The following is a 15,433-nucleotide window of genomic DNA, read 5'->3' on the forward strand; positions in this document are numbered from 1 at the left end:
GTAATCATTTGACACCTCTGAAATTTTTATTTTGAACACCCACTTTCTAAATCACTACCTTCAATTCTATTAGTATTTCCCTGCTGTAATGACCATCTAGCCATTGATGCCATAACCTTTCTAAATCCATCAGCCCCTAAGTGGGAGAGTTCACTGTAAAATGAAGCAGGATACTGAGGCAACAGTTATATTTCTTGTTTGACTTTCTTTTAAATGATGGGCAATACTAGACCATATTTGAAACCGATGAGAATGATAGAGGAGACTGATGATGTGGGAGAGAGGATAACTAAAGGAAATGTGTGAGAAGCAACCTAATAACTCTCAAACTTATATTTTTAGCCTACACTTTTCCTGTAGCTCAGGAGTTCTACCTCTAGCTAACTATTGCCAACTCCATCTGGGTATAGCATAGGATTAAAAATTTAACATGTCCCTAACTGATTTCTTCCAACCAATGCATTTTGCTCTCTAGTACTTCCCATCTCTAGAAATACCACCTCCAATATCTCATCCTTGACTTGCGTGTTTAATTCCATATCCAAGCCATCAGGAAACCCTACCAGTTCTGTTTCTAGATCTGTCCACTTCACTTGTCCCCTATTGTTGCCATCCTCTTGTAAGGTAAGGTAATCTATTATTTAAAACTAGTAATAGAACTTTCTGCAGTGATGCAAAGTTCTATATCAGTGTGTCCAGTATGGTAGTCAATCACTACATGTAGCAACTGAGCACATTTTATTTCATTTAAACAAATTTAAATTTAAATAGCAACACTGATTGGACAATGCAGGTCTAGGCTACTACCATATCTTCATAGCTGTTGATATAATCAACCCTGTTGTCCTAAAATCTACTCCTCCACACAGCAGCCAGAACAGCCCTCAAATGTTGCTCTTGCTAAGTGTTCATGCTCAATACGCTAGAGATACATCAATGAAGCAAAGAGACCAAGTACTGTTCTCAGGAAATTTTCATTCTGGTGGAAGGAGAAAGATTTTAGCCAAATAAATATATATTTGCCAGGTCATGATAAATGCTAAGAAGAAAAAGTAGAAAGGGGCTGTTAGGATTATGGGATAGAAGAGGTCTTGGAGAGGTATTGTTAAATAGTATTATGTTTTCTTTATTATCTGTCTTCCTAAGGGAAGGTGGTAGTGATCATCTGACTTGTGTACCATTGTGTCTCCAATGTGCCTAACACATCAGGAAATGAATGAATTTAACCTGTAATTTAATATGGTGTTTAATAATTACTGCTGTCTTACTTTCTTGGAATAAATGGAAGAAGGGTGACCAGATGACCTTAATTTTGCTAATTTACTTTCATTAACATATTGTAAAAGATTTGCAATGGAAAGAATTTGGCGGCTAACTACCACTCCATTCACATTCTCATCAATAACTAAAAACTAGCTAAACACTGCTGAATTCTACTTAGGTGAACAAAAAGATTTAGCAAGAAAAAATAACTAAGACTATGTAGATTTGTAGACAGCGTGGTTCTGTATAAGGGATAGCCCTTCTAACTAGCTAAGAGAATAGTAATGGGCTCTATGTCCAATAGTTTTAAAAAAATCCTTATAGAAATTGCATGTTTCATTGAAATAAAATTATGTGAGGTATAAAATTTTCATGAAATAAAATTGTATAAACGAGTAAACAAATGCTAGTTCCCTCATTTTTACACAGAATCATACAAGCTAATTAAAGAAAAACAAGTTGTCTCATTTGTAACTATTTGACATCTCTAAATTTTAGATTAATCAGAACTTTTAAAGAAGAATAATGTTGCCAGGTTGGAGAGTACTAAAGAGTGAAAACGAGAAAAGCAGCCCCTGAAACCCGTGTGACGTGATGCTCACAGCTAGAATGTGCTGTTCTCTCGGAAATAAACAATCTCACAGAACATCAACATCAGACAGGACTCTCTGCATCTATAATAAGGTGAGATGAAAACAAGGTCACTCGAAGCCACCAAAGTACCAAACAAATCTCCTCCCCCCATTTCCCCCCCCTGGTCCCTTGCCCCTTTTTCTCAGCTAAAATGAGGGAGTGCTACTCATTTATGGTTTTATCTTTACTCAAGTCAGGCCTCCCTGTAATTGAGATACCCAATCATAAAATTGTCTCACTTCCTGACAGCAACTAATCTAGAGCCAAGTCCACTGCTTTAGACTCTCTGCAAAACTACCCAACCAAAACCCAAATCCTATAGTAGACTCTTGCTAACACCCTCTAACTGAGACCTCCTGGTTTCCCATAGTGTATGTTCTCCCTCTCTGAAGTGAGTAAAACAAATCCAAATTTTTCAACTACGGATGTGTTCCATGGGTCTTTGGCTCAAGGGCTTTAATGAGAGTTAGGAGTTGTAAGGTCTGTTGCTCTAGATACCTCTAATTAGTCTTAAGGAGAACTAATAGCTGAAAATGTTCTGTCTTCCCCTCCCCCATACTCTAATTGCCTTAGAAATCTTGATAGGTACGAAACTCACCAATAAGAAAGAGTTAGGTAATCTTGGAATTTTGAAGCAAATTGTTGAACATATTGGTGTTATAAATCCTGGAATATCACAGAAGAGGTCAAGGTCCTTGGAAAAGATACTATCAAATATTCTCCTGTTGCCCTTTGTGATAGGTGATTTGTAAGGGTGTCCTGAGTGGCAGAACTGGGAGGAGACTGGAGAGGGGTGATCTAATATTGGATTACAAAAATCTTTGGAAAAGTTTTCCTCTGTGAGTCAGTCTCAGCACAGGATATCTAAGCATGATAGACACCATGTGGTCAATAAATTTGTAAAGATTATTCAATCTTGTTAGCATTTTCCTTTTTAATTTACCCTGGGTCTAAAAAATGGCCATTTTTATGGTGAGAATGAAACCTGAATAAGCAAATTTTACAAAAAGTTACCTAAGTATTCAGTTTAGAAAATAGAATATCTTAAAATATATTACCTCTTGAGAAAAAACAAATTTGAATGCTCCCTAATGGTAAAGGGAGGTAAAAATCACTGGACTTAAATCAAGAAGAGCTGGGATTAAAGGTCAAGATCCAGTGGGCATGGTCTCATACTCAGCCCATTTGCCAAGTAATCTTGATTGCTGATCTGGTCCATCATAAATATTGAAGCAATCCCATTCACAGGTCCAAGATTCTTCTGTTTTCATCTTTAATCACTGCCTTAATTTTATTTCCTGATATGGAATAAAAAGTCCAAGTTCAGTTCAGCATGTTTGGATAAACATTAGGGTAATTGGGGGATGTAATTACAACAGAATCAATAGGAATCAAACCAATACTGGACATACTTAAGGCAAAAGAAAAAGAATATTTAGCACAGTAATAAAAAAGCTGAGTTACTAGTACTTCTTGAATCTAGCTTTAATGTCTACAAGATTTAATGTCTTTAATCTTTTACTTATAGCTTTGGCTGTTTTCAAAATATAGAGTTGAGCAAACTTCCAAGAAACACCATCCAAAGGATGTAAAGTTCCAGTATGGTGATAAACTTGTCCGTGTATTCTAAAACAGTATGGCCCATATCCTGATGGTGATGCAATATTTGCACCCATGGAAGCAAAAGCAAAAAAAAACCATTTATGGAATGAATATTTTCCATGACATTTTTACTGTCAGAATCTTCATTTGTCATTAATCTTTTTAAATATGTCGGGTAATCTGGAAAATGTATATCACTTGGACAGACTTTCCTTTTGCTACAATATCGAGTAAATTTCCCATTGGGTGGTTTTTCATCTGAGAAATTTAGTGATAGGCAAAATTCACATCGAACAGTCATTCCACCACAACTATGTTTGAGGATTGCACCCTCATGTACTCCATTTTTGCTGAGAAGGCAGTTCCTACCGGTATTAGTAGTACTTGTTGATGACTGCTCTCTAGACATATTCTGTCATTGCCACCGCCTTCTTTCAACTTCAAAGGCGCATTGGTCTTTAGACATTTTCTGTCAATAATACTGGTGTTTTTCGGCATCAGAGCGACGTTTTCTAGTAGCTGGTGTTCAGATACATCCTGTCGCCGGCGGCGCCTTCTTTCAAGATCAGACGCACGTTGCTCTGCAGACACTTTCTGTTGATAACGCCAGCATCTTTCAGCTGCAGAGCTACGTTGAATCAACAGTTGTTCTTTAAACATAGTCCCACCTCTCTACTGTCAGGGTCTGAGATGCAGGTGAATGAGAGTCCTGGCTATCAGACCGCTGAGAGCTGTCTGACCAATGGCTGATTCTGGCTGATTCTGTGGGGGTGAGACTTCCTCATCCTTGCTGTCAGTTTCCATAGCTGTGATGAGGAAGCTGGGGTGACAGAGGGAGCCACGCCCTCCAAGTCGCCCTCTCTCTCACTCTGCTCTATGTCCAGCGGTCTCCTGCTCTGCCAAGTCTTCCAAACCTCCCGCTCTCCGCCAGCAAGGCCCGGGAATCCGCGGGCATGGCTACGGCCTCACCTCCTGGGGCCGGGGAAAGTCCTGGGAGCCCACGGCCACGGCCGCCATCGCCTCCTGGGGCACTTGACACCTGTGCATGCAAATTAACTGCCATCTTTGTTGGATAATTTGCATAGTCACTCAGATTGGTTGGTGGGTGTGGCCTAAGCATAGGGGAGGGATGGCTAATTTGCATGTTTCTCTTTTATTATATAGAACTAGAGGTCCGGTGCACAAAAATTTGTGCACTGGCGGGGGGTGGGGGGGTTGTCCCTCAGCCCCACTTGTGCCCTCTCACAGTCTGGGACCCCTCGGGAAATAACGACCTGCTGGCTTAGGCCCGCTCCTGGGTGGCAGAGGGCAGGCCCAATCCCTAGGTGCCTGCCCTGCAGGGCTGATTGGGGAGTTGGGGCACCGCCCCCTGTCATGCACAGAGCAGGGCAAATCAGGAGGTTGCGATGCCACCCTCAGTCACGCTCAGGGTAGGGCCGATTGGGGAGTTGGGGTGCCACCCCCTGTCACACTCAAGGCAGGGTTGATGGGGAGGTTGCAGCACCACCCCCTGTCACGCACAGAGCAGGGCAGATCAGGGGGTTGTGGCGCCACCCCTGTCACATACAGAGCCAGCTGATCAGGGGGTTGGGGTGCTGCCCTCTGTCATGCACAGAGCAGGGCAGATCAGGGGGTTGGGGCGCCTTCCCCTTTCACACTCAAGGCAGGGCCGATGGGGAGGTTGCGGCTCCACCCTGTCACACACAGAGCAGGGCCAATCAGGGGGTTGGGGAGCTCCCCCCTATCAGGCACAGAGCAGGGCCGATCAGGGGGTTGGGGCACCTTCCCCTGTCACGAACAGAGCAGGGCGGATAGAAAGGTTGTGACCCCGCCCTCTGTCACACACAGAACCGCAGGGCCATCAGGGGGTTTGGGCGCTGCCCCCTGTCACGCTGCTCCAGGGGCAGTGAGGCCTCGCTGCTCCACTGATCCCGGTGCTGGGAGGCCTCGTGGCTCCGCTGATCCCAGGCTGGGAGGCCTCGCAGCTCCACTGATCCCGGTGCTGGGAGGCCTCGTGGCTCCTCTTGACACCGGGGCAGTGAGGCCTCGCTACTCAGCTGATCCCAGTGCTGGGGGCTTCATGCCTCTGCTGATCCCAGTGCTGGGAGGCATATTACCCTTTTACTATATAGGATAGAGGCCCGCGGGCCGTAGTTTGCCCACGGCTGCTCTGGGCCCAGTATCATTGGAAACTATCGGTGTTTCTTCCTTTCTTGCTTTACAGAATGCCTGTCACTTATATTGCCTCATAGGGTGGTTTTGAGACTTTAATAAGGCCTGTTAATTAACAGAAACCAAGCTTCTTCTGTGTTTAAATTAAAAAAATACATTCCCCTTTCTATTCTTTAAACTGTGCTGCTTGGAAGAGAAGATTAGACTGTTTTTTTCCCTACTGTCTTTCCCACGGCTGGTTTAGCTTCTATATTTGTAACAATGTTTCTTAGAGAGCAGCTGAGAGGCCGGCAGCGGCAGGCGGGGAACCTGGCTTCCTCCGTCACTGGAGCAAGCAAGCCTCCCTGTTCGCGTCAGCTGCCTGGCTGCTGGCCACCATCTTGGTTGGCAGTTAATTTGCATATCTTGCTGATTAGCCAATGGGAAGGGTAGCGAAGTTACTGCTAATTACCATGTTTCTCTTTTATTAGATAGGATGAGCTGGGGAAAAATTGGAAGATTATAAGCAGAATAACATGATCTGAATTATTTATTTTAAAATGGTCATTCTAGATGCTATGAGTAAAATAGACTGGAAAAAAAAAGACTCATGAGAATATGTTGGAATTGTTGAGAAATAGTTTGATTCTAGATCTATTTTGCAGAACGGCCCACATATGAACTATATTCAATGTGAGATGTGAGAAGAATAGTCAAGGATAACCAAGATTAATGGTTTGAGCAACTAATTAGTAAAATGGAGTTGCCATCTACTGTGATGGGAGAGATTGGTGGAAGAATAATTTGGAGGCAGGGCCATGAAATGAAGAGTTGAATTTTGGTCATGTTAAGTTTGAGATGCCTACTGTATAGTCTAGTGGAGAGGGGGGAAATTGCACACACAGTGCTAAAGTTCAGTAAAAATGTTCATCCTGGAGACAATATTTGGCAGTTACCTGTGTATGGAGGTATTTAGAGTGAGGAGTTGCACGCTCACTCACTTAAGGGTGAGTTTAGGTAAAGACAAAAAGAGAGGCAAGGACCTGGGTCCTGGAACACCTCAACCTTTCATGGTAAAGAATATGAGGAGCAACCAGTGAAGACTCTGAAGGAGAGCAGCGAGGTGAGAGGAGAGCCAAGGGAAAGTCGTGTCCTGGAGGCCATGAGATTCCAGAAGGAAGTAGAGCTCATGCATGCCCTCTGACCTCGGCGCCTTCTCACGCTGCCCCCCCCCCCCACTCCACCCTCCCCAAAGGAAACTTCCTTGAATGTACAAGTTTACTCAACAATCCGGCTATTATCAAAAACTGAGATCATTATCTCTAGGAAAAAATGCAGCAACTTTAAAATCCAAGCGGCTAGAGCCCTGGGAACAGGCTGCGCAGCCTGCTCCCTCCCTCCCCCTGCCTTTTCTCCAGCCTCATATCCAGGTCGCTGGCTTCCACTGCTCCTTCCCTTTCTCTTTTCCCTTGGATAACAGCACACTCTAACATTCCCTCCCATTTTCACTGCAATACCTACCTCTCTCAGGCTCACCAAATGTCTCCCCACCATGCCCGAAGAAGATTCAGCGGCACCATCCAGGACCTGATGACCCATTATTCTTCACAGGCTCTTACCTGGCAAGGGACCCTCTAATTTTTTACTCCGGAAGAAGCTCAGGTTTCTTTTTATATGTCTCATCTCCTCACCATAATCCTCCTACAGGCAGCTAGCAGTGAATGCACCAGTGAAGGTTTTTGGTCTTTTCAGGTGAAACAGACTTGGGATATCGAAGGAATCATCAATTCTACTATAATTGTCTTTATCAAAACCTATATTAATCCCGACCTATCCCTCCCTCACTAAAGGACATGCTCTCTCGCCCTACGAACCTGGACCTACTCCTTTGCCCACCCTCATCAACACAACTTTCCATCTACTCTTTGTCACTGGCTCGAACCCTCATCATAGCCACTCCAATCCCAACCTATTGGACCATCTAACTAAACTCTCTCTAGAAATTCGCAGCTCCTGGCCAGACCTCCTGCCCATGGCCCTGACCAAAATCCGGCTACACCAAGGAGCCCCACCTTCTTAAGCCCTTCTTGCTCAACCACCATCTCCTTACTGATCCCCCTCCCCTGGGTACTTATCTTCCATATCTTACCCAGGCAATTGCCCCGAGAACACGAGAACAGGTTTCTGCCCAAGCCAGAACCGACTGACCAGGACTCCCGAGGACCAGCCCTTCACCCTGGTGACTCGGTCCTCCTTAAGAATCTACATCCAAAAGCCTAGGTGGATGGGACCTCACACTGTAATCCTCACAACCCCCACCGCGGCCAAGCTGCTTGGCGACCCGTCATGGCACCACCTCTCCAGACTCAAGAGGACCCCAGAGCAGCATGACTTCTATACATGTGAGGTGTTGGGCCCCACTAAGGTCCGCCTTAGTCACCCTCCCCCTCCTCCTCCTCCCGGCCCTGAGCAATCTACACCCACCCCCACCCGCTTATGTGTGGAGGTTCAAGGTCTGTGATGCCTCCCGAAACTCCAGAGCTCACCCTGCCCCCACGGATATGCTACCAGACCAGTAATCTGGTAACTGGAGGATGAGTCACTTGGAACTGTACCCAAAACCACACCACAGTCAGTCTCACCAAGGCCAGCCCGGGTAGCTTCTTTTGGTGCAATGGCACCTTAAGCAACTGCATAAACTCCTCTGACCCCGGACCTTGCTTCGTGGTCACAGTTGTTCCCCAACTAACCTTGTATGAAGAGTCGGAGCTTGCCTGGCTGCTCTTCTCATGCCGACCCCGGGCCCGCCGGGCTGTCTTCCTCCCTGTCATGTTAGGGGTGAGTATCGCTACCTCGATAGGCCTCGCCGGGGGCGGGGGGGGAGGGGGCTTGGGAACTGTCTGGTCACTGCTCAGGAGTTTAATGACAAGCTCCAGTTAGCCCTGGAGTCTACTACCACCCCTTTAGCCTCCCTACAGCGACAAATAACATCAATAGCCCAGGTAGCCCTACAGAACTGGCGTGCCTTAGACCTTCTGACTGCAGAAAGAGGAGGAACCTGCATATTCCTTCAGGAAGAATGCTGCTACTACATCAAGGAGTCCGGAATAGTGGAGCAAAATGTGCAGACCCTGACTAAGCTGAATGAAGAACTACATGCAAGACACTCCCGGGACAACTCTCTTTTAGGCTGGTTCCAAAGCCCCTTAGCTACCTGGGTCCTACCCATGATAGGGCCCCTGATTCTCATCTGTGTCTTTTTTCTCCTAGCCCCCTGCCTCCTCAAGTTCATCCGCTCCCGGATCACGGAGATGTCACGGGTGACTGTGAATCAGCTCCTGCTTCATCCCTACACTCGGCTGCCCTCTGACCTGCCTCTGCCTGACCCTGGTCTTTAACCACCCCCCTCATTGTCCCTGGTCAGCTGGAAGTAGTCAAAATGAACTCGCGCCCCCTGTCACTAAAAGGCCGGGATGTTAGGTCAGAGGAAGCCCAGGATCGGATGCATGCAGATGTGTGGTGAGATAATGGACCCTCCCTGGAATTCCTAACAGGTCAGCATGCCAGACAGATGGCCACACAGATACTGACTCCTCCCTGGAATCCACAATGACCCCCACACAGATACTGACTCCTTCCTGAATACTGTGATGACCCCCATGGCGGGAACTTCCTCAAATCATGCCCCCCACCCCTCACTAAACACCCGTGTAAAAGAAGTGCTCCCCCTCCCTGTTGGCGCAAATTCACTGGCCCTGCCTTTGGGGCTCCTGGGTTTCGCCCGGGGACACAGATTAAACTTTCTCCTCTCTGACCAACTTGATTCTCTTTGTTTCTTATGCCACCTCCTGAGCCACCTTACACTTACTATGTAAAATTTTTTCTCAATTCTGTTTAACAAGGCTAAATATTTTTTCTCATATGCGTTTATTTGTCTATAAATTGCTCACATAGGTTACTTACTCATTTTTCTATTAGGGTATCATCTACAAAAATAGTGATTCTGAATTGTATTTAAAAATTAATTGGTTAAACTCTTATTTTTTGTACTTATATTTTTAAAAACTTACATTAGAGATTCTCTTTGTTAAAAAAATAAATGTGTGCTTTATACTTGTTGAGTCAAGTAGTGGTCCATTACAAAGGTCATAGTCATGGATATCAAAGGTTGATGATTTAAATTTGCTTCCTATGATAAACCATTTCAACTTTGATCAAACATGGTATTTTCTGAAACAAACATTCTAACAAAGGTGGTATGCTATAATATTCACAGTTTCAAGGTTTCAAGTCAATAAAGAACTATTACGGTGTTTTGCTATTATAGGAAAACTGTCCTTTTTGGTAAACCAATGGCCAGAGAATTAATTTCATTGTGACAAGACACAAAATAAGAAGAGATTTAATTTAGATTGTATAGTAACTGATATGCAAACATTCACTAACTCTTCTTATCTATTAAAAGAGGCTAATGGTTAATCCAGTACTTTTTGTTCTCAAAATCACTTGGGTCAATAGTTTGTCATTCTCTAGGAAAATGAACAAAAGTCAAAAGCTTTGGAGACTGGTTTTAACTTGAAATTTAATCAAGGCCGAGTCAAAGATATTGGACCTATAAATTTATTTTTACAGATTTGAGCTATTCTAATACTGATTTAAACATTCTCTATGTTAGTTACTTTAACCCTTTCCCAGAGTTGTTGAAAATCTCATTTTTTTTTTTTTTTAGACTTTGCTTTGGTTAGAGCAGAAAAGGTTTTAATTATATAGAAATTTATTGATAATTTTCCATTTTCTTTCATTGGTGGAAGGTCCTTTTCCATCTATAGCTAAAATAATTACCCATTTTTCTACTTTTAATGGCTTAAGAAAAATGTTTAACTCTTTAATCAGCTATTCTATGATATGATGCAGAATAAAATTTATTTTCCTCTCTGAATTGTAATGTCAAATTTATCATATAAATGCCTGTATTTCTGATTTCCCTTCTGGTCCACTTATATGTGTCTCTTCTTGTACTAGCTCTACTCTGTTTCAATTATCATTGTTTTAAAATATATTTTAATATCTGATAATTTGCTTCATCACCTGGTCTTTTTCCCCCCAAAGCATTTTCAGCTCATGTATTTATTTGTTTATTTATTTATTTAGTTTTATATATCTTTATTGATTTCAGAGATGAAGGGAGAGAAAGAGAGAGAGAGATACAAACATGATGAGAGAGAGAATCATTGATCGGCTGCCTCTTGCACGCCCCCCACTGGGGATCGAGCCTGCAACCTGGGCATGTGCCCTTGGCTGGAATTGAACCTCGCACCTTTCAGTCTGCAGGCTAACGCTCTATCCACTGAGCCAAACCAGTTAGGGCTCGTGTATTTATTTTAAGGAAAAACTTTAGAGTTATCAAGTTCTTCCTTACTCTCTGAAAAAAAGTCCCATTAGAATTGTATGGGAAATCCTATTTAATAAAAAAGGAAATATGCAAATTGACTGTCACGCCTCCACAAAGATGGCTGCACCACCAGCAGAGGCGGGGTTTCCATAACACAAGACGGCTGCACGCACAGCAGAGGCCAAGTTCCTGTAACGAGCCTTAACGAGCAATTAGCAGGGACCAGAGGCTGCGTGCCTCTGTGCTGGGACAGGGGACCTGAGGCTGCACCCCCTGCCCAGTGGGGCTTGACAGGAGACCTCAGGCCATGGCCCCCACCCCAGCGCTAGGCCATGCCCCCTGCCCAGCAGGGCTTGACAGGGGACTTCAGGCCATGACCCTCGCCCATTTGGGACTTGATGGGGAACCTCAGGCTGTGCCCCCACCCTGGCACTGGACCAGGGGACCTCAGGCCGCACTCCCCCACCCCATCGCTGGGGGACCTGAGGCTGTGTCCCCTGCCCGGCGGGGCTTGATGGGGGATCTCAGGCTGCATCCCCGCCTGGCAGGGCTTGATGGGGGACCTCAAGGTGCACCCCCTGCTTGGTAGGGCTTGACGGGGGACCTCAGGCTGCGCCATCCACCCTGTCACCGGGCCTAGGGACTTCAAGCCATGCCCCTCACCCAGGCTCTAGGCTGGGGGACCTGAGGATGTGCTGGAGGACCTGAGGCTGTGCTCCCTGCCTGGCATGCACCAGGAGACCTAAGGCTGCACCCCTGCCTGGCACTGGGCCAGGGGCCCTGAGGCTGCACCCCCCACCCAGTGGGGCTCAACAAGGGTGGGGCCCGCCAGGTCTGCATCTCGCCCAATGGGGGTGGGGCCAGTTGAGTCTGGGTCTCGTGTGATTTTGAGGTGCCGCAGGTGGGCGGGGACTTGACTCTGAGTCCCACGGCATGCCCTAGACTCTGACAGGAGGAATATTTTCATATACATTTTACTAATTTTCTTTCATCTCTGACATGTCTATTATAGAGAAAGGGCAAATAGCAATATTAAAATATTTCCTCTAATTAATCCCCCTTTAATGGGCATGAATTTTGTGCACCGGGCCACTAGTATACTATATTTGTAAATTAATTTGGAATGAATTAATGTTCATTCTGTCTTCCAGTATTAGAACATATTATTTTTTTCTATTCAGATCTGTTTGTGTGTGCATGCCTGTGTGTCCGTGTGTATATGTGTCTGTGTATAAAGTTTTACATTTGATGATAAGTCTCATATATCATTTTATGGTTATTCCTAGCTTCATGGTTTTTATTGTTAATCATAATGGAAATAATTTTTCCATTACATCTGTTAATTAATTTTTACTGACATGGTTTTAAAGATATAATCACTATATGATTAATTTATATCTAGATTTCTTAATATGACCTAGTTATATGATGCATAATATATTTTTCAATATTAAAAAAATATCCTTGCATTCTAGGGATAAATCATAATACTTGGTCAATCTAAATATTCATTGAATAATCTACTGACCTCAAGCATTAAGTTAGCACCTAGAGTTTGTAAACCTTACTTGCAAAATTTGAAATAGAGTCATTAAAACTTTTGGGGGTGGAGATAGGAAGTAGTACATATGTTTTAAGAACTAATTCTAAGTAAAGATGAACAGGTGTATAGTTCATTAACATTATATGTCATAACTGATATAGCTAATGTAAGTTTCTCCCTTTTTCTGTATTTCTTTGTTCTTTCAAACTGTGTACACTCAGACATCCCACCCAGGGAAAGACAGTAGGGAAAAAAAAGTCTAATCTTCTCTTCCAAACAGCAAAGTTTAAAGAATAGAAAGGGGAATGTATTTTTTTTAATTTAAACACAGAAGAAGCTTGGTTTCTGTTAATCAACAGGCCTTATTAAAGTCTCAGAACCACCCTATGAGGCAATATAAGTGACAGGCATTCTGTAAAGCAAGAAAGGAAGAAGCACAGATAGTTCCTAATGATACTGGGCCCAGAGCAGCCGTGTGCAAACTATGGCCCACGGGCCAGATCCGGCCCGTTTGAAATGCATAAAACTAAAAAAAAAAAGACCGTACCCTTTTATGTAATGATGTTTACTTTGAATTTATATTAGTTCACACACACACTCCATCCATGCTTTTGTTCCGGCCCTCCGGTCCAGTTTAAGAACCCATTGTGGCCCTCGAGTCAGAAAGTTTGCCCTCCCCTGGCCCAGAGCCTGCATTCTCCTCACAAGAAGCTATGAAGCTTTTGATGCAAAATTGGCTCAGAAACCAGGAAGCTCCGTGTTTATTGACGTTCCCTTAAGTAGAAACACAAAGCTTGTCATTGTGCCTATTTCTGGGATGGTAACATGTAAGTCCAAAGAAAAAAAGAACAGTGGTTTGACAATTGGCTGATTTATGAACTCTGGCACGACCCTGGGTTGTTTTTCCTTTTTAGGAAGTCAAAGGCCAGTGAAATGCCATATATCCTCTCCCTCTGGGCAGTCACCTTATTTCGGCAGGCATGCGTATCGTTGACTAGGTAAACTGGGAATTTATAGTGCACCTGTTACTGAACTACTGTGTGGTAGAACTGAGATTTGAACCCTGGACCATCAGATCCCATCACATCGGGTACTGTTGGTCTGCCAGCCTAAACCCTGTTTCCATTTAATGTCTTTTCCTACATTGTTTTGCCTAATTGATATTATAGGCTCAATGTACTTGTGTTACTATTGTCTAAAACTGCCTTATTCATCCTTTGTTTTTAGTGTTTCTGGGCAAATTTAATCTAACTATGACCCAAGTAAGCAGCATATGGTTGGGTTTTGTTTGCAACTTAATTTGAGAGAGTATTTGATTAATCTCAATCATAAATCTAAAAAAATATAGTAACAGTAAGGTTTTTCAACATCGTATGAGATGAATTTACATCACACACAGAATATAAAACAATACTTCATAAAAGAAAATTTTAAAAAAGCATAGTTTCTCATGGAAGATTAGTACCTATTAATTTTTTGCCTAATCCAAATCCTTCATAAACCCACAGGTGACCCTGACAGGCCAAGGGTGCTGGCTTTATCTGGAAGTTGGTAATAGGCAAATGAAGTGATTTAAAGGGGCTAATAACCTCCAGTGGCAGCTATGGCACAGATGGAAGAATATCAGAAATGATTTCCAAACAGCATATACTGTTATTTACTTTGTTCAGAATTTAATGCATCACTGTTATTGACTTAGCTTGCCTTCGTTTTTACTCCTTTGTGCTTGAGTAAGAGGAAGATTTCCACTTTAATTTACAACAATGAAAAAATATTCTTTAATCCTTAATGAGTCAAAAGGCTTAAGTAAATTCACCAATCATGGGAAATGGTTGGTGAGTCATGTAAGGTATTCAAAATTCTGACTGGCAAATCTGTAAGAGTTAAGGACTTACTCTTGCCTAAATTTTCTCCAAACTCCCCCCAAATCATATAAATTTATTTAGGATTGATATTACATAAATCTTCACTTTTCATTTATCCCTTTAAGTTTTTACTTATGTACTTTATTATTATTTTTATTATTAATTTTTTAATAGGCAAAGGGTTGGGGGGAAGAGGACTCACTTATCCTTTAAATTTATCTGTTGTTTAATTCGAGGAAAGTTCTATTGTCATCATGGCAATATTTAGAAACAATTACTGAGTACCTACTAAGTGCCAGAAGATTCTACACACATTATTTTAATCTCAAAAACTCTTTGATAGAGATTTAAATTTTCACTTTGCCTGATAAGTTATCTCTTTTGTTGAAAAAGTACAATTTATCAACAGGGGTAATCTTACAATCAGCTTTTGCATATTAAAGGCCAAGATCAGGGATTATCTGAAAGTCTATTCTTTAAGGAAACAAGGTGAAAAATAAGATTTTAGGCAAATACTAAGTGTTGCCATCTGTCAAGTAATCATTCACATACTTCTTTCATCAAAATAAATGTTCCTATCTCACCTCATAGTGGTTCTGTGAAAATATCTTGAAATCTGTATGATTCCTGCTGGTTTGGTCAGAATAACATCATTACAAGTGACCACATGCTCTTGGTTTGAACTCTGACGAAGTCTGGTTACTTTACTGACTTTTGGACCTAGAAATAAAGAAAGAAAAGGGAATGAGTATAAAAACCAATTTTAAAGAGGCTTTGCTATATGCCCTTTCAGGTCAAAGCTGCCAGCTTTCTTCTCTAATTGTTATAGAAAAAAGTTAACAGGAGGTGGTTAGTGTCACTGAGAAGTCTCTACCTGAAACATACAGAAAACCGGCACCTCTCTCAGGATGGTATTTGGTACAGCCCAGGATCTATGTGGGATAAATGCAGATAATGCTGGATCCATGCAAAGTTCCATCTGAA

At 43.0% G+C, this 15,433-nt stretch overlaps 1 protein-coding gene across 1 annotated transcript in view; it reads right to left on the reverse strand.

Annotated features, from left to right (window-relative positions):
• Nucleotides 1-14,121: 14,121 nt before the first annotated feature.
• The window catches only part of OVCH1 (ovochymase 1), a 47,912-nt gene continuing 46,600 nt past the window's right edge, over nt 14,122-15,433 (reverse strand). Inside the window, 2 exon segments of the mRNA XM_059681135.1 lie at nt 14,122-14,185; nt 15,034-15,169. Coding sequence (XP_059537118.1) covers nt 14,122-14,185; nt 15,034-15,169 — 200 coding nt within the window.

This window comes from Myotis daubentonii, chromosome 2, assembly GCF_963259705.1.
Source record: "Myotis daubentonii chromosome 2, mMyoDau2.1, whole genome shotgun sequence".
Taxonomy (NCBI): domain Eukaryota; kingdom Metazoa; phylum Chordata; class Mammalia; order Chiroptera; family Vespertilionidae; genus Myotis; species Myotis daubentonii.